Source organism: Carassius gibelio, chromosome B20 (assembly GCF_023724105.1).
Source record: "Carassius gibelio isolate Cgi1373 ecotype wild population from Czech Republic chromosome B20, carGib1.2-hapl.c, whole genome shotgun sequence".
Taxonomy (NCBI): domain Eukaryota; kingdom Metazoa; phylum Chordata; class Actinopteri; order Cypriniformes; family Cyprinidae; genus Carassius; species Carassius gibelio.
In genome coordinates this window covers 17,672,878-17,693,104 of record NC_068415.1, presented here as the reverse complement: position 1 = coordinate 17,693,104, position 20,227 = coordinate 17,672,878, and the positions used below count along the sequence as shown (strand labels likewise).

At 37.1% G+C, this 20,227-nt stretch overlaps 1 protein-coding gene across 1 annotated transcript; it reads left to right on the top strand.

Moving 5' to 3' along the window:
• LOC127983997 (beta-1,4-galactosyltransferase 6-like) lies at positions 1-19,049 on the top strand. Its single transcript, XM_052586445.1, has 9 exons — positions 1-831; positions 3,424-3,540; positions 5,183-5,296; positions 6,115-6,236; positions 6,330-6,446; positions 6,551-6,738; positions 9,372-9,494; positions 9,680-9,781; positions 15,460-19,049. The coding sequence occupies exons 1-9, from the start codon at positions 717-719 to the stop codon at positions 15,605-15,607; spliced, it is 1,146 nt and encodes a 381-aa protein (XP_052442405.1). The 5' UTR covers positions 1-716; the 3' UTR covers positions 15,608-19,049.
• The last annotated feature ends 1,178 nt before the right edge of the window (positions 19,050-20,227 follow it).

The window sequence follows — 20,227 nt, the reverse complement described above, 5'->3', positions numbered from 1 at the left end:
TCGAGACTTTTATTTTGAAAACATTCCTTAAGCATGAACCATCATGACGCCACTCACTGCGAGCCATTTTGTGGGTCACGCCTACCGGAAACGGTGTCTGCACCTGCACCGACAGCAGAACTGAAATCTAAGGAATCCCGGTCGAGTCCCGTCACGTTTCGCTCGCCTCTCCCGCTCCCATCCCGGTCACCGCGGTGTCCTCTGCGGCTCCGGCGCCTTTTCACGCCGCCCTCTCGGAGGACTGATCGCTGGAGCGTGGGGGATTTTTCACAGAGAGAGAGGAGGAGAAGGAGGAAGGGCAGGTCCCTCATCATCATCATCACTTTCACTCCCTTCATCATTTACAATCATCATCATAATCATCATCAACGCGACGAGGCGTGTCTGCGCTCACTAGAGACACACCGGAACACTGAACCAGCAGCAGCACCGAACAACATGCCCCGCGTTGACCGCACGCCGAGCCCCGGCGCCGTTTGATGTAGCGAGTTTTATTATTTATTTATTTTTTGATCTGGAAATTTCTCTACTTTGTTGAGAGAGCGAGCGAGCACTGCGGCCTTGCATCCCGCTGAATGAACGATGCGGACTTTACCAGCAGCCTGATTTAGCACCGCGTTTCCCACGGATGACCGTTTCACCGCGCCCAACTGCGTCTCTTTTCTCCGATCTGCGCGTTTTTATGGGAGTGACGGATAGCTAGTAGCCGAGATAAAATGTGGAAGTGGAGGCGGCTGATGCGGTTGTCCAACCGCTCCTTAATGGCCTTCATCTTTTTCTTCTCCATGTCCACGACCTGCCTCTACTTCATCTATGCGGCTCCCGGGATAGGTGAGTGACTCTAGACAGCTCATGTGTCTCGTGTTATTCAACGTGTTAACCGTGTTTCATTCATCACTGACTTCAGATACTGATCATCACCTCACAAACAATCGCTAGTGACAGACTGTGTTTAAAACTCCATCGAGCTGACTGACTCAACAGCCATTATACTGTGATTCTGTAAAGAGAAACAATGCTGTCTGGTTAGGCAGCTCACTAGGTTTTGGGACGCAGCCGATGTGTTTAGAACCCACCATTAAATCAGATTTGGCCACTGAATCCACCATTAAGTGGTTTATTGCTAGGTTTACGCCCTCCTAAGCCAACAACTATTCTGTCCAAGTTTGTGTATTTGAGGTGTATTGAATTATGGGCCCTTACTGTGTTCAGGTAAAGCTCAGTTGGCTCTTGTTGGATCATAAACTTCATGATGTTAAGTTACGTTTTTCCCCTTATCAGCCTAATTTACCACAGTTTTAAAAATAACGGAAATTTATCAGTGAAGTAGAATACAGTAAACATCGCTATAACCGTGTATGGTTGCTTATTAGCATATGGTTTCTATAACGCAAAGTAGTATACTTGAAAAATGTTTATTGCTAAAATATTGTACATAAGAAGATAATGTGATGTTCTTGGGCACATAATTGCATGTTATTTACTATTAAATAAAAATGATTATAGTTAAACTTCATATTAAATGCTGTTAAGTTTAAGTTTGGTTAGCCTACAACTTTACATGTAGTTTCGTATTTACGTTTGTTTTTATATATTTAGAATAGATTAACTTTAAATTTAATATTAAATAAACAATGTAAAGGCAAAATGATAGCCTATGTCATGTTGACTGTCATACTAAAGCACAATTGTTGGCAAGAAATCAAGACTTGATGCACTTTCTTTATTTTTATTTTAAGTGTTGAATAGTCATGAAAGTGCACTCTCTTATATTGGGACGCTCTCATAGTTTGCCGTGACTTGCTGAACTGAATGTCTACTCAAATCTTAAGTTGCTTATAACGAGCTGTAATATCTAACTTCTACCTGACTGTTGTTGTCCCTGTAGACTTTTGGAGAAATAAGGCATTTCACAGGCTTCTTGGCGATCACAGTTTTGTGATGATTTGTGGAACATGAAACGGGTCACTCTCTCTTTCGGTTTCTGTGCTAAAATCTTTATCTAGAAATCCAGGCAACCCTCCAACACATGCCACTGTACCGACAACACGCAGCCAAATACGGTTTAATTGCTCTTGCTGTGTTTGTATAATCAGTGCCCAAGAAAGGTAATGTTTTTTCCTTACCGTTGTTTGACCGGCCTTCACTGGACTGTGTCTAATGTATGAAGAGCTCTGGGCGGTTAGGAAGAACCAGTGTGTGTGTGTGTGTGTGTGTGTGTGTGTGTGTGTGTGTGTGTGTGTGTGTGTGAGTTTCTTTCTTGTCCCTAGGCTTGGAGTTATTTTTTTTCTACCGTTAATGGCTGCTGTTTATATTCTAACTTGAAGATTTGTGTCAGCACTGGGAATCTACATGCTGTTGTGCAGTTTCCACACAGCGAAGCTTATATATATATATATATACACACACACACACACAGATATGACCCTCAAATAAACCCTTACCTTTTTCATTTCTAGACTATGTATTACAATAATTTATATTTTAGAATTGCTGTTATTGCAGCAAAAAAGGGACAAACTCCTTATTAATGCTCATGGGTTTGAAATGAAATGGTAAATAATCAAAAATGGTTGTGGTGTTTAATGTCTGTATACTTTTGGCCACTTTTGACACATGCATTTATTTAATTTGAATTAAAACCAAAATACAGTTTATATGTGATAGGCGCAGAGCATTGATACAAATAGTGCTTTCACTTTAAACCATATTTCTGTAAAATATTAGAGGGCTGTGCATTAGCACTTGCATTTCTGTCTTCTGTTAATTGTTTGTTGTGGTTATTGGGCACTGCTGATAATGTTCAAATATATAAATGTCATCTAATGTATGGCCTATCACTAGAAATTTACAGGCGAGAAGAACAGATTATTGTTGTAATACAATAATTATGTTGTTATATATGTCTAAATTTTGTCCCTTATATGCAGTTACCAAAAGATGTTCTCATTTAGATTGGTGAAAACACATGCCATGAGTTTACATTTACGTGCTTATATAGTTCTTCCTATCAGACAGGATGTTGAAACTCCATCCATACCTATAGTAGACATTCTGCTGATCTCGGTTCATTTCTCCTCATATGTGGAACCAGGAATGCTGACCCAACCTTTGTGTCGTAGTTAAATTAAAACAGCATTATACTGACAAGAACCAAGACTACACCACAGACAGCCACTGGTGCTTACAATGATAGGAGCTTGTAGTTTCAACATTTGCCATTCTCACAATGCTGCTCTTAAAAGCTTTTATTTGAGAGGAAGAGATTCAAAACAAAAGCCTTCAATCTAGCTGTCCGGTTACAGTTGTTGTGGAAATTTGCATATTTCTGTTATGATGACATATTTGATTACAAACTGTTTTGTTTCCTCCTTACGTCAATTGGGAAATTCATTACACCTCCTCTCTCTCTCTTTGTTTCAGTCAACACATATTTCTTTATGGTACAGGCTCAGGGTATCATGTTACGAGACAATGTGCGGACCATTGGTCACATGATCAGGCTATACACCAATAAGAACGGTACTCTCAACGGCACAGGTAAGACTGAACGTCCTTTCATAGAAACATCGGCCAGACTGATTTTGAAGCTGAATACTTTTGCAAAGGCTGGGGTATACTTAATTGTTTGCTTTATGTAGTGCATAGTAGGGCTGGGCGATATGGAGCAAAAAATATATCTCGATATATTTTGCTATATCTCGATATACGATATATATCTCGATATCTTTACAGGAAAAATAACCCCCAAAAAACTACTGCAAAAACAAATATGGCAAATATTACATGTTAAGGGGCCTATGAAACATTTTATTTTTTTCTTCACCATATGTTTTATTGTTACCTAATTCTGTGTTTTAGCATGTGCAATTATTTAAATGCATAAAAACAACTTAATTAGTTAAAAACAATTCTTAAAATAGCCTTATGTGAAATGTTTTTTTCCCTTCAGAAATTCTGTGTATTTACATTTTTCTGATTATCAAATGAAGGCATAAAACATTCATTTAATTTATCTTTTAATTATTTAAAATTAAGCAAACTTTATTTTTTGGTAAACAAAGGGGATTTACTATTAAAAATAAAACATGGGAGAAATGTTGTGTGATTATTCCTTATAAAATTATGTTCGTTTCATTTTAATAATAGTAGTAGTGGGCTATGTACATTCTGCTGAACAATAGTGATAGATTTCTGTCAAATACTTTTATTTTGACGGGTTTACCTTTACAGTTCTGTGTATGTGATACTACAGTCTATGATGTGATATATGAGGGTAGTTTTACTCAAATCAGACGGTCAGATGCTCATGAAGTGACTCTCAGTGCAGTTCTGGAGATGTTCCTCATGTGTTCACATCTTTATCAGTGATAGGAAAGACGCTGAAATCAGCGTGAGCATCACGCGCTTCCGTGTGTTTAATGAATGAAGACGCGCTTCTGCTCCATTCGTTGACACAGACACGCAGAACATGCAGGATTCATATTTAAATAGACTTTTCCGGGTTAATATTTGCAGATATTAGTCCATTTCGCGATTTGATGTAAGTGCATGACCGACTTTTGATTAATTCATTTAAAATTTGACCAATTCCGTGACATTCCCCGTTAAACTGTAAATTCCATTTTTATGACTGGATTCCGCGATTCCGTCCGCGTTTCATTGGGCCCTACAGTAGACATCTGCCTGCCGTTCGCCCTACGCCTTAAAACTGAAGTATCTCCATATAATGGAGCCAGTTGTCTTTTTTTTTTTTGACTAGTTCTCTACACGCGAGGTGAGAAGGGACAAAAGCAAGGAGGCGGGGGGCTAGCGAGCGGGGGCGAGCACAGCACAGGGAATATAGAAGGCAAACAAGCAAAGTGGCGGAATCAGAATATAAACAATATATCGATATATACGATATGTCAAAATCCATATCGTGTTTAAAAAATATCTCGATATATTTTAAATATCGAGATATCGCCCACCCCTAGTGCATAGTCTTTAAATGTGTGCACTATTAACCAATGACCAAAGAGCTATTGACACTCTTATTCAAATTCTTCACCGTCCAATCAATTCCCAGTGGATAAAATCAAGTGCCGTCCCACCTTTTATCTCAACGAATATTGTTTTACTGATAAATAAGTCATACTATGGAAAATAAACTCTGTGTATCTGTCTGTCTTTATTTGAACAGATTATCCAGATGGAAATAACTCTAGCGAGTACATCGCTCAGCCAACCACATACCTCCCTGAGAACTTCACATATGCTCAGAACCTGCCCTGTCCCGAACGGTTACCTTCTATGAGTAAGTGTCTTGAGCTAAACAATGCCTTTGTTAATTTGGCTCAGAAATGATTTGAATATTGTTTGGTTTTGCTCTGTGCTCTGCTAATGATGCAATATTGAAATAAGCATCCAAATGCACTAAAGGGAACAAATACTGGCTAAACTAGTTTGCTGCTTTGGCTCTGAAAATGCATAGTTACCAACACAGTAGAATTCACTGTATTCATAAAATAGTTTGCAAAAAAGTACTCAAATCATTATTATTTCTGGTGAGATTTTGAAGTGGGCATTTGGTGGGCACTTTTCTATCCCATGAGGCCACAGCAGAGAAGTTACGGAAATCAATGAAACAATGAACCTGGCAGGTCACATGACAATGACAGCACGATGAATTTAGTATGTCTAGATTACATTCATACTTTATAGAACTTTTTTTTTTTTACCGTTTTAAAATCAAATACTTATTTAAAAGAAGTACTTATTCAGAGACATTTTTCTTTTATAACTCAACCATTATTTATATTTTTTGCTAAACTTGCATGGATACATCTGGTGCTTCTTTAGCTTTTGGTCAAAAGAAGGCATTCTAAATGGTCTTAGAAGGCAGCATAAAAAGCCTTTGTTTGGGGAGTGTGCGTATACTGACTCTCTAAAATCTCTCTAGCTACTTGGCTTTTTAATCTAGACTTCTCTGGTTTAATATACTTGGTTTTATTTTTTTATATTATTTGTCTCTGTGTGAGGCACCCCTGTCAAATTGAGTGTAAATTTTTGGGCGTCTTCACACTTTTTCAAGTTTGTTTTTTTTGCTTCATTTCTTGTTGTTTTTCCTTGCAGAGGGTCAGATGGAAGTGAACATGACCGAGGTTCCTATGGAGGAGACTGAACTGAAGCTCAAACATCTGGACATTCAATTCGGAGGCCACTGGAAGCCCAAAGATTGCAAACCCCGCTGGAAGGTGTGACATTGTTGTAGTTACATTATCAAAAAAGGCCATTGAGCACATCAGCATGACAGGTTTTGTGGTTTTCTCTCTTGCTCTCTCTCTCAGGTGGCCATTTTAATCCCCTTTAGGAATCGGCACGAGCATCTTCCCATTCTCTTTCAGCACCTCGTCCCTATGCTCCAACGTCAACGCTTGCAGTTTGCCTTTTATGTCATTGAACAGGTGCGCACATTCACTATTTTGATGCAGTACCACAGGCCCTTTAGGAAACCCATCATGTACCAATGATTGAGAAAAATCATTATTTTTAAATCCTGTGCTTTCAGGCGGGTACTCAGCCGTTTAACCGTGCCATGCTGTTTAATGTGGGCTTTAAAGAGGCCATGAAAGACCTGGACTGGGACTGTGTGGTGTTTCACGACGTCGATCACATCCCAGAAAACGACCGAAATTATTACGGCTGTGGTCAGATGCCTCGACACTTTGCCGCCAAGCTTGACAAGTACATGTACATGTAAGTTAGTCATCACTGATGCCGTTTAACTTCATTCTCTTCTATTTTAATTACTTTCACCCTTTGTTTTTGTCATTTTTCTGATTGCTTAACATTTATTTTCCTCATTTATTTATTTACTGCCCAGCTATTGATGTTCAAGGTTTTGAATGCAGCTAAGTTGAGTTCAGTTTGTTTTCAAAGTGTCTATTTAAAAATTTGAATGTTTTCATCGATTCTAGTGGTGTTAGAGGTTTTTTTGGGGTCTTGTGTGAGTGTATAAACTTGTATGACATCATCCTGTAGATCCTTGAAGATCCTAATATACAGTGTTTGTGGTTAGTTGGTTGGTGTGTTTTGTGAGGTTTTATCTTTCCAATTGATCTAAAAATTAACCTATTCACTGAACCAAAGAGAAAAACAATCTGTAATGTTTAAATTCATTCAACCAAAAACTGGTCTAGATTTCCAAAACCTGTTGGAAATATGTGACCCTGGACCACAAAACCAGTCTTAAGTGTCAATTTTATATAAATAAACTGATGTGTGGTTTATTAGGATCGGACAATATGTGGCCGAGATACAATTATTTCAAAATCTGGAATCTGAGGGTGCAAAAAAAAAAAAAAAACAATACTGAGAAAATCGCCTTTGTCCAAATGAATTCATAGCAGTGCAATACTAAACAAAAATTAAGTTTTGATATATTTAAAGTAGGGCTGTGCAATATGAACAAAAAAAACCATCGCGATTTCTTTGAATTTTGCGATTTCGATTTTAATCACGATTTTGACACACAGACATGCTTTAGTCATAAATGCATTCAGTATGAATTTTAAACATTTCCTAAAGAAAACCAATTAGAGCTTTGCAATCACTAAGTAAAGGTGTGACAATGTCTAGACATATGGCAAATAAATAATATCATAAATATATACAATATATACATAATATGTATATATAATAATAATAATAATAATATAATAATAATAAAATTTTTCTTCTTTGCCATGCATTGGTCTTACATTATATTGTCTGCAGTGTGTATGTGGTGCAGAAGCAGTAGAGAGAGCGCATTATTTCAACGCGAAAACACGGTAAAATAATGCATGAGTGCGACTCTCTCTGCTCGCGCACAGATTTCCTCTGTTCTGTCACAAAACCAGACGCACGTGCTCAGATACACGCTGCTCTCGCCTGCAGCGAGTGCACGCACTTAAAACGTGTGGAAAAACTACGCATCACAGAGTGTATGAACCTGGAGTTACGTAGGCATATCCCCAGTCTGTTTTGTTCCATTTAGGCATGCTGCATTCTGATTGGATCGGCTAGCATACTGCGGGGAGGTCAGTGCTGCGGAAAATTGTGCTATAGAGCGATTTAGAAATCGTGCATGCTCAAATCATAATTTTATGATGATTTTGATTAATCGCGCACCCCTAATTTACAGTAGGAAATTTACTTACTTTAATATCTTCATGGAACATGATCTTTACATCATAAAATAAAAATCAATAATTTTGACACATACAGTGTAATTTTGGCTATTGCTAAAAAATATACCCCAGCGACTTAAGGCTGGGTTTGTGGTCCAGGGTCACATATAGTCAATGGTATTTAAGGCTTAACCTTAAATGGCACCAAATGTATCAAAATGGAGTTTCACAATTCACCTACAGTGTCATTTTTGTGATGTTTTTCTTCTTAGTTCTCTTTAGATTTGATGTATGTTGCAGTGTCACTTCCACAAGATGTAATCTTTGACTTGGTTAAGAAAAACCTAGCATGCTACACTTGTGCTGTTGAATATTCAGTTTTTTTTTTGCATTGATTTGAATGCACTTTTTATTTAGCTGTTGTGTTTCTAAAGAAAGTAATGTTCTATTTAGCTTGTTTGGTCATCATTGTCTCCATACGTAGTTAAGACACTCTTTCTTCTTTACATTTAAAACAATACCCCTTTTCTCATTCATCCAATCCATAATGTCTGTCCAAATCATTTTGATGGCCCTCAGGAAACCTAACATGTTTTTTTGTAGATGTTAGGGACCTACAGAATCCTACAGTTGCTTAAATTCACTTCCTGCTGTATTGTGTCTGTAGTAAACAGCAAATGCAAGGGTGTGGTTCATCATCTTTTTTTTTTTTGGTTATTCACAGCAGTTCATAGAACTTTGATGTAAGGTAGGACTGAAAAGCTTTAGGGACATGCAGCCTTTAGGACTATTTGTTATGCAGATTATGTCATTTGTGTAATGAGGTACAAACGCAGCTCTAATTGCCTCTCAAAAGTGTGAGAATTTACCCTTGTTTTGTATGTGACCAAGGACTGATTAAAGGCCGTGCGGTGCAGCTTTGCCTTGGTTAAGTTTGAAAGGATGGTTGTTCCTCTGTACATATTCTGGTTGAAACCAAAACTGCTTTGCGGAATCTGCAACTGTGTGCTGTATCTTATCACCGTGTGACATAGTCTGACAGTCTGTGCTATTAAAGGGCTTTTTTTTGTTGCCTATTGCTTTCAAGTGATTTCTGATGGTAAGGTTTATGCTTCTTCTTTTTATTTTCCTCTTTTCCTTTTTTTTTTTAAGAATGTTTTACACAAGACGTCATATTTGTAGTTTAGTTTGCTAAGTGTTGGGTGTTTGTGTTTTCAGTCTTCCCTACACTGAGTTTTTCGGTGGAGTCAGTGGACTTACTGTTGAACAATTCCTCAAGATCAATGGCTTTCCCAATGCATTCTGGGGCTGGGGCGGAGAGGACGATGACCTCTGGAACAGGTCAGTTGTGTTTAATTAGTATTAGAAGTCTTGTATAACTGTCCAGTTACTTTTGTACAACCAGCTATTTTTGCTTCTCCATGCATGATGCTGTTTAAAGTAATCATGTTATCATAAACAAATATGCATATGTAACACAAATGTGTGTGTGTGTGTGTGTGTGTGGGTGGGTTTCTTGTTCTCAGGGTACATTACGCAGGTTTTAATGTGACCAGGCCAGAAGGTGATATTGGGAAATACAAATCTATCCCCCATCACCACAGAGGAGAGGTGCAGTTTCTGGGGAGGTCAGTGCGCACACACATACATAGACACTAGGGGAAATTTGTACTAATATATTAACGAAAATAAACTACCTTTCAAAAGTTTAAGATAAGTGTTTTTTTTTTTTTTTTTTTTTTAAGAACTTGATTCTTTTAGGGAGCAGCGATGCATTAAATTGGCCAAAAATGGCTGTAAAAATGTTTGTTTACAAAAAACAGTATTTCAAATAAATGTAGTCCCTTCGACCTTTATTCATTGAACAATGCTAAAAAGTATATTATGATTTCAACAAAATAGTAAGCATTTAGTTGCATCCTTGATTATAAGAAGCAAATCTGCAAATTAGAAAGATTTTTAAAGGATTCTCAAGGAAAATGTATTTATATTTCGAAAATATTACTTTGTTTCGCTATTTTTATTTATTTATTTATTTTTAAAATAAATGCTGCTTCGGTTAAAAGAGACCATTTTTAAAAAAGTTTTAAATCTTACCAACCCCAAACTTTTGATTGGTTATGTTATATAATATAATTACCACAAACAATGTCCAAAGTAGAGGCCTAATACATTCAAATAATTTTTTTAACAGTCATGGAAAAATCAACAAAAAAGGCTTATTATAAATAAGTCTTAATAATAATAATAATAATAACAATAATAATTAAAGCTGCAAGCAGCATTTACCGGGGTTCAAGCACATTAAGGCCTCTGAGGTGGTCTGAGCCAACCTGGATGCATGGATGACAGTTAAACACATCCAAAATGGAGAACAGGCTAACAGACAGACACACACACTGAAAGTAAATGATTAGACTAATATATGTATACTCTATAAGCATATGCTCTCACACACACACACACACACACACACACACACACACACACACAAACAAAGACACACATATACATGCACAAACATTTTGTTGCAGATATAGGTATTTGAAATAAGTGATAGGTGATAATAAACTTATTGCAAGTCTTTTCTTTTTAAGAGTTTAGATGTCATTTTCAGGTTAAACTGTAATCATAATGTGGCAAAATTTTAAAAACTGATATATCTGTATGATCAAAATGGAAAACATTGACTCAATGAGATTTAAAATGTTATAACAGTTCATTTTTTAATGTTTTGGCATGAATTCATGAATCCTTTCAACAGTACTGTTCAACTTTACTGAATGAGCCCATTAGTGGTCTTCCGCTGCCATCTAGTGGTTATAAATTGCATTTACTCCAACAACACTGTGTTTTTAAACATAACTGTTATAGTGTTATTTTTTTTTTTGCCCAATCTCTCTTAAATTTTGCATGCTTGTTTAGAATGAAATTATGCATTATTTTACACAGTTTTGATAATTTGTGGGCTTTCTGTTTGTATTAATAGGCCTTTGTGTGCACTATGAAAAGAACATATTATAAAATGACTGGTTTATAGTTGCCCAAATGCAATTGTTCAACATGTTTTTGATAATTATTGACCTTCAGAGTCTAGAGAATTGTACTTCAGTGGTTTTATTGATTTTCAGCTTAAACCGTATCACAAGTATGCCAAAGTAACTTTTTAAAATAATCTTGAATATTTAATTAACAGCTTTATTGACAACATTGGTCCCAGAGGCAAAGTTGTTCAGAATGAGGAGATTTATCATATGATATGAAGATTTAGTGTTTTTGAGTGAATATATGAACATTTTCAAACAATTTGAGGCCATTTACCATATAAATCTTGTGTTTTGAGACCTTTTCTACTGTTATAGCGCCACCTATGGTCTGATCTCCATGAAACTTTGCATGCTTGTTAAGAGTCACCTGTTACATGATTTCACTTAGTTTCATAAAGTTTTGAGTTTTCCTTTAGGTTTTATAGGCTTTGGGGTATGTTTGGCCACACCCCTTTTTCTAAATTACCCTCTTACAGCTAACCAAAGGACAAAATTCAACATTTTTTAAATAATTATTGATCTAGAGAGTCCACAGAATATTTCTGCAGTGGTTTGGTTCCGATTGGACAAAAAACCTAGGACTAGTTCGCAAAAGTAGGTTTTTAACATATTTGTGAATAACAATTGAACGATTTGATTGACAGCAATGGTTCTTGAGGCAAAGTTGTGCATTATGAGGAGATCTATCAAATGATATGCATATTGTGTTGATATGTGAAACACCACGTGATTACAGAGCCATAAAACTCGTTAGCGCCAACTAGTGGCCGATTTCTTTCAAAATTCTTACAGACCTTAAGGTTCATGAGTCGAACGTACCCAGTGAGTTTCGTTCCGATCAACATCCGTTAACCCTTTCAAATAGGTGCTTAAAATTATTTGGCCAATGGCAGCCATGTTTTTTGAGATATGCAAATGTCCTCATAAGTACTTGTGCCCCTTCAGACCAAGACACTGCATACCAATTTTCAAGTCGATCGAGTCAATGGTTGCCTAGTTATAGCCATTTATGTGTTTTTTCTTTTTATAGCGCCCCCAAGTGGCAGAGGTGTGCAATTTTTATTATTTGACCAAAGATTGAGCTCATAGATATGTATACCGAGTTTGGTTAAGATATCTCATTTCATTCATGAGTTATAGCCTGTTGCGTAAAATTGGTCCTCGACTTTCGAACATTTTGGCATCCCATTACGACAGTGAGTCGAAATTTCTACTTTTTTTTGATAATTATTGATATTCACTGGACAGAGAACATTTCTGCAGTGGTTTGGTTCAGATTGGGTGAAAAACCTAGGACTAGTTCGCAAAAGTAGGTTTTGGACATACGTCAAGTTTGCGAAAAAACGAGGCCTCCTAGACCCAAATTCAGAGTGACCGTTTTTAATTTTGCATGACCCACGGATTCCAGAAATGTAAAATTTTTGGCTCTATCACAAGCGGTTTAGGAGCTATTAGCAAAAACGCATTTTCGATCACTGTAGCGCCCCCTATTGGCCAATTGGGCTGAGACTTTGATAGGTTCTCCCCAAATTGAGCTCTATCATCTGACCAAGTTTCAAGTCTCTAGGCCTTACGGTTTGGGCTGCACGTTCAGTTCTAGGGCAGAAGAATAATAATAATAATTAAAGCTGCAAGCAGCATTTTACGGGGTTCAAGCATTTAAGGCCTCTGAGGTGGTCTTGGCTAACCTGGATGCATGGATGACAGTTAAAGACATCCAAAATGAAGAATAGGCTGGCAGACAGACACAAACACTGAAATTAAATGATTAAACTAGTTTTTAACAGTTTAGATGTCATTTTCAGGTTAAACTGTAATCACAATGTGGCAAAATTGTAAAAACTGATATATCTGTATGAACAAAATGGAAAACATTGACTCAATGAGATTTAAAATGTTATAACAGTTAATTTTTTTTTATGTTTTGGCATGAATTAATGAATCCTTTCAACAGTACTGTTCAACTTTGCTGAATGAGCCCATTAGTGGTCTCCCGCTGCCATCTAGTGGTTCTAAATTGCATTTACTCAAGCAACACTGTGTTTTTAAATATAACTGTTATAGTGTTGTTATTTTTTTTGACCAATCTCTCTTAAATTTTGCATGCTTGTTTAGAATGAAATTATGCATTATTTTACACAGTTTTGATAATTTGTGGGCTTTCTGTTTGTATTAATAGGCCTTAGTGTACACTATGCAAATAACATATTATAAAATTACTGGTTTATAGTTGTCCAAATGCAACTGTTCAACATGTTTTTGATAATTATTGACCTTCAGAGTCTAGAGAATTGTACTTCAGTGGTTTTATTGATTTTCAGCTTATACCCTATCACTAGTTTGCCAAAGTAACTTTTTGAAATAATCTTGAATATTTAATTAACAGCTTTATTGACAACATTGGTCCCAGAGGCAAAGTTGTTCAGAATGAGGAGATCTATCATATGATATGAAGATCTAGTGTTTTTGAGTGAATATATGAGCATTTTCAAACAATTTGAGGCCATTTACCATATAAATCTTGTGTTTTGAGACCTTTTCTACTGTTATAGCGCCACCTATGGTGCGATCTCCATGAAACTTTGCATGCTTGTTAAGAGTTACCTGTTACATGTTCTCACCACGTTTCATAAAGTTTTGAGTTTTCGTTTAGGTTTTATAGGCTTTGGGGTATGTTTGGCCACACCCCTTTTCTTAATTACCCATTTAACGCTAACCAAAGTACAAAATTGAACATTTTTTTGATAATTATTGATCTAGATAGTCCACAGAATATTACTGCAGTGGTTTGGTTCCGATCGGACAAAAAACCTAGGACTAGTTCGCAAAAGTAGTTTTTTAACATATTTGTGAATAACAATTGAACGATTTGATTGACAGCAATGGTTCTTGAGGCAAAGTTGTGCATTATGAGGAGATCTATCAAATGATATGCATATTGTGTTGATATGTGAAACACCACGTGATTACAGAGCCATAAAACTCGTTAGCGCCAACTAGTGGCCGATTTCTTTCAAAATTCTTACAGACCTTAAGGTTCATGAGTCGAACGTACCCAGCGAGTTTCGTTCCGAACAACATCCGTTAACCCTTTCAAATAGGTGCTTAAAATTGTTTGGCCAATGGCAGCCATGTTTTTTGAGATATGCAAATGTCCTCATAGGTACTTGTGCCCCTTCAGACCAAGACACTGCATACCAATTTTCAAGTCGATCGAGCCAACGGTTGCCTAGTTATAGCCATTTATGTGTTTTTTAAATCTTATTGCGCCCCCAAGTGGCAGAGATGCGCAATTTTTTTTTATTTGACCAAAGATTGAGCTCATACATATGTGTACCAAGTTTGGTCAAGATATCTCATTCCGTTCAAGAGTTATAGTCAAAATAACATTTGGCTAACGTTAGCATAGACGCTTTTTGGCGTACTGTTTCGCGTAAGAATCGAAATTTCAACTTTTTTTTGATAATTATTTATATTGAGTGTCCAGGGAATATTTCTGCAGTGGTTTCGTTCCGATTGGTTGAAAATCCTAGGACTAGTTCGCAAAAGTAGGTTTCGGATATAGCTCGATTTTGCGAGAAAACGGTGCGTCGTAGAGCAAAAAATGCAGCTGTGCACTTTTGTTCGGGCTAACCCAAGGATTGCAACGATGCCTTGTTTTTGAGTCTACGGCTAACGGTATACGATTTACGGCCAAAAATGTCAAAAATTTTAGTTTTTTGCGCTGTAGCGCCCCCGTTAGGCCGATTGGGCCGGTTCTTTGTATCTGAGTAGCGAGCAAGACTACTACCATCTGACCAAGTTTCAGCTCTCTAGGCCTTACGGTTTGGGCTGCACGTTCAGTTTTAAGGCGGAAAAATAATAATAATAATAAAAATCTTAACAATTACAATAGGGTTTCAGCACTGCGTGCTTGAACCCCTAATAATAAAAATCCTAACAATTACAATAGGGTTTCAGCACTGCGTGCTTGAACCCCTAATAAGTACTACTAAGCAGTATTATTACTACTTATTGTTTATTTGATTTATTAAAAAAAAAAAAAGATTATTCTCGCATATAGCAAGAGCTTGATGGGGCGATGACCTTAATCTGACCTTAAACAAAAGTTATATTCATCTGTTTCTGTGTAACCCAGAGTGGGTTGACCTACGTGTGACAAAAACATATCGGCGGTCATACATGCATATATCTTTGCGTATTGTAGCAGATTATCTCAAGGACACACTAACCCCTGGTTCATCTCGCCCTCCCCTCAGGTACAAGTTGCTGAGGTACTCTAAAGAACGACAGCATCTGGACGGCTTGAACAATCTGCAGTACTCTCCGGAGATCTCTCTGAGCAGTCTGTATAAGAACATCACGGTCAACCTGAATCCCGAGCTGGCCCCCATAGCAGAGTACTGACAGGCTGTGACCCCCCCCCCACCCCACCCCACCCCTCGAGTCAAAAAATGTGATGTATCGATGCCAAATGCCCTTAAAAAACAGAAGCAAGGAGGGCAGAGGCCTGTCTAATGCACAGTTAGTTGCGTGACGGGAGTGTGCGTGTAAATGTGCGATTACTGGATCATATGTGAAAGTGCGTTTAATTGCATGTTCCTATGTCCATGCTGGCTTTAGCGAATCAGATCACAACACATTTTAAAAAAGCTGGAGCGTTCCAGCGTCAACAAATCAGATGTTTACTGCAAAGCCTTAATTTAATTTACTAGGCTGTCAAACTCTGTAGATCCAGTCATCCGTGCTTACATTGTAGAAAGCTTGGTTACATTGCAGCAGCACTCTTGACGCCAATAGACGTTTTGTCATGTTCTGTTAGAATTTGTTTTATACATATCTTTTTTTTTTTTTTTCAAAATTGTTTAGAAGACGTCAAGGCCGTTTAAATGGATGTATTTTAAACCTATCCTTCACTTCTGATCGTTTTGTTCTGGTATTACAATACACATTTCACCTTGGTGGTGTGTTATGTTTTTTTTTTTTTTTTTTTTCTCCCCCAAATCCCATGACTATACAGAAGGCTGTAACAAGTTGCATGCATAACCCAGACTCCCCTGTAAATATATGGCCTTTTAAATGATGCTTTAGCTTTGTCCCCTAAAAGACGGCTGTGATTCCAGTGGAACACTCTTCTTTTTGGCAGCTATTTGTTGATTTTGTTTTCTGTTAATAATAATAATTATTATTATTATTATTATTTTTTTTTTTTTTTTTATACATATCTTCAATGGTTTAGGAAACATGACAGATGGACACAAAATATCAGCGATGACCATAGAATGCAGGAAACTGAATCAAAAATGACCTACATATATCATTACTTGCTGCATCACTTAATTTATTTTTTGTTACGTGATTTTTGTTTTTCCCTTTCTTTTCTTCCCTTTTTTTTCAGTCATATTGAATGTTTTGTTTGTCTTCGCTTTTGTTAATAGCATAATCATTCTCATGTCTCGCTTTTGAAGTGCACTCCACAGTAGTGAAAGAAGATGCGATGGAAACGATAGCGAGGTGTTTTTACGAGAGGTCATTCGCAGGAAGACCTGGTGGTCATTTGGGTTCGCAGCTGCTAAAGCCAAGACGCCCTTCGCAGGGTTTGGCGTGTCTCTCAACCTGTGTGTTTTTGACTGTTTGTGTGTGTGTAGATCTTGGTGTGAAATACTGGGTGACGTTGCGCTCCGGTAGGGCCGAGATGAGAGAGCGATGCCGTCTCGCCGTTGCTCTTGAATGGCATTCGGAGGACACTTGGGCCATGACGACTTTATGCTGTTAAAGTTTCGAGCGTTACAAGCTGTTGGAAAACTTTTTGTTGCTACACGTATGCCTTTTGTATATAATTTTAATTTGTTGGTGTTGTCGATATTATAAAAATGTTGCATAATTTGTTGGTGTATATTTTAAGTTATCATATATATGTCCTAAAAATGCTGTTTCGTGTCCTCTCATGCTGTCTGTGTGTGTCCACTCAGAGAATTTCACATAGTTGCCGACACTAATCGTACTTTCTGTCACTTACAGTTGAGTTACACTCACACCTCACAAAACAATTTATGTGCCTGCTTTCGAGGCTTTTTATTGGTTCTTTCCATCTGCGTGTCTCTGAGGTGTAGATGAGCCATGGCTTCTCTTTGGTCGTCTGATTGCATTGTCTTTTTCTGAGTGGATGTCTTCTTAACACCAGTACGGTCTCCTCCCGTTGATGGTGTCCCCGACGTGATCTCCAGTGCCCAGTCTGTTGTTTACAGTCTCTTCTTAAACCATCTGACTTACAGTTGGGTCTAATCGGACCTGTTTACTGTGGTTACGGGTTACAAAAAAACCACTGGACCAACTCAGACAAGGAATCGAAGAATATTGTCATGTAATATACTGAATATGATATGGAGGTTACTGGTGCCAAAGTCTGCTTTTCCTTTTCCTTGTCCCTTTCGCTCTTCTCATCTTTCAGCATTGGATAGTGAAATGTAGCTCTAGGACATCAGCTCGATCTAAACTTTTCGATCCAGTCTCTTTGAGCGACGTGTGAGTTTGTGTATATATGGTGTCACATTCATGTGCAGTCCAGTGTGAGAGGATTGCTGTAGAGTAACATTAAACACAGCTGAAAAAACCCTCACCCTTGCTTTTCCACAACACAGGGCCAACAAATTTATATAAGCAAAGTTGGTGTCAAATGTGCTATTTGTTTACGCCCTGTGTTCGTGTTAAAGCATCCGATGAGATATAACCACTTAATAGGTGTTGTTTAGTGTAAAAAAAAAAAAAGCATTTTAGACTGGGTGTTGGCTTTCAAAGAGGCAAGTTTGGCTTATGAGCACTAGTTTCCAGAAAGCTCAAATGAACAACAAGCATCAATCCACCTTCACAACACACAGTTTTTTTTTTTTTTTTTTGCAGGCACTTTAACAGAGTAATGATTAGTCTTATGTTGCAATACGAAGTCAGATAGGGCTGTTACGATTTAATCATTAGCTTTTGCACCACAGCATAATGGTTTTATTAGGATACACAGATTGGGAGTGAAAATGATACATTATTCTTAAAGTAAGGTGAGTTGCAATATGAATACTGAATGTTAAGTTTATTTTATTTTTATTTTTTTTTGGTAGTGTAGTGCCGGCCCGTTCCCCTGATATTGAAGAGTGTTGTTTTTTTTGTTTATTTTTTCATGTAAAACATACCGGTGAGACTGCTCTGGTGTGTTTGGATCTGGTGTTTAGTCAGTCGTAGCTTTTGAGGAAGCTTTGTTCAGTGCTGTCTACTAATTGGGATTCATCTCATTTTTCACCCCTAACCCACCTCTCTCATAGCTGCCCCATCCTGTTCCGCTGTCTGAAAAATATCCAGAAGAAATAATAGAGAATTTTAAAAGATGATTTATTCACCATTACAGATCTGTAAGGTGTAGAGTGTTACATTTTTGCAGTATTCATATTTGTGCCTTGATTTTCTTTTTTTCTTTTTTTTTTTGCATTGTTGAGATGTGCAGTGGGGTGCGTGTGGATGGTATTTAAAAATAAAACCGGGTGCACATTTACATTTTCTTTTACTCAGAGTTTTTATTTCGATCTGGAGCTGTGTCTTTAGAACTGAAATGTCTGCAGGTTATTGAATGGGAACTGAAAAACATGAGGATCTTGTCCTGTGTTTGCGTTTCTCTAATGTCGAGGGTCCACTTTAACTGTAACACCAGTATAAGAAGCAGAATGTCTTGAGATACCAGCTGCTTTGACTGACATGTACAATCCTGGTTCCAGATTTATTTATTTTTTTTGTTGTTGTACCAGTCTCTTTACTGCGTTTCGCTCTGTAATGGTCATTAAAAGACTTTATAGTTGACAACTTATTCAGTCTGTTCTCTTTAATTTGTCTGAGGGAAAGTGGGTTCAATAAAGGTCCAAAATTAAAAGGATCGCTCACCCAAAAAATTTAATTCTGTTATTAATTACTAACCCTTTTGTCGTTCCAAACAAGAAAGATGTTCGTTCATCTTCAAAACATAAATTGAGATATTTTTGATGCATAGAGAGCTCTCTGACCTTCTCATAGACAACAAGTATCCTTACACGATCAAGACTCAGAAGCGTAGCAAGTTGATCAGTAAAATAGTCCATGTGACATCAGCGGAGCTATGAGAATACTTTTTGTGTGCAAAGAAAACAAAAATAACGACTTTAACAGTTTGTTTTCTCCGCATCACCCTATAGCAGCATTTTGGAGATTCTCACATACATAAACAGCGTATCCGCGTACATTCATTGTTTACGTTTTTAACACTTTGATCTGAACGTAAACAACGTTTTCTTTTTGCACAAAATTTATTCTCGTAGCTTCGTAAAATTACAGTTAAACCGCTGATGTCACATGGATTGTTTTAACAATGTCCTTGCTACGTTTGATCGTCTTGATCGTGTAAGGATCCTTGATGTCTATGGGAGGGTCAGAGAGCTCCTGCAATTAATCAAAAATATCTTAATTTATGTTCTGAAGATGAATGGAAGGTCTTATGAGATTGGAGAGTGAGTAATTAATGACAGAATTTTCTTTTTTGTGTGAACTATCCCTTTAACACTTGCCAAGCTCCCAAATGCAAGTGAAAACTGGCTTTGGTTAATAAAGTTATTCAGTGTTAAGAAACCAGCATAATTCATGGTTTCAGTCAAAGTGAATAACCTTCAAATTCCTGATGATGTGATTAATGTATGTGATTCAATTGTCTTATCTATATCGTACAAATTATTTGGTAACACTTGAATTGAAGTGTTTTTGTATAATGCATTATAAAAGTATTAATAATGTAGATTGTAATGCATTATTTCATAAATGTTTGCAAACTGGATTGTTATATTTAAATATGTCGTGTGTTTTAATCCATTATACTTTCTAAAGATGTAACAATAAATAGATGTGTGTTTTTATTATGTACACAATTATAATATATTTATGAAATCATATCATGCAATCAGGTGAGATGAGATCATATATGGTGCATCACAAAACATAATTAATGCATTAATGCTACTA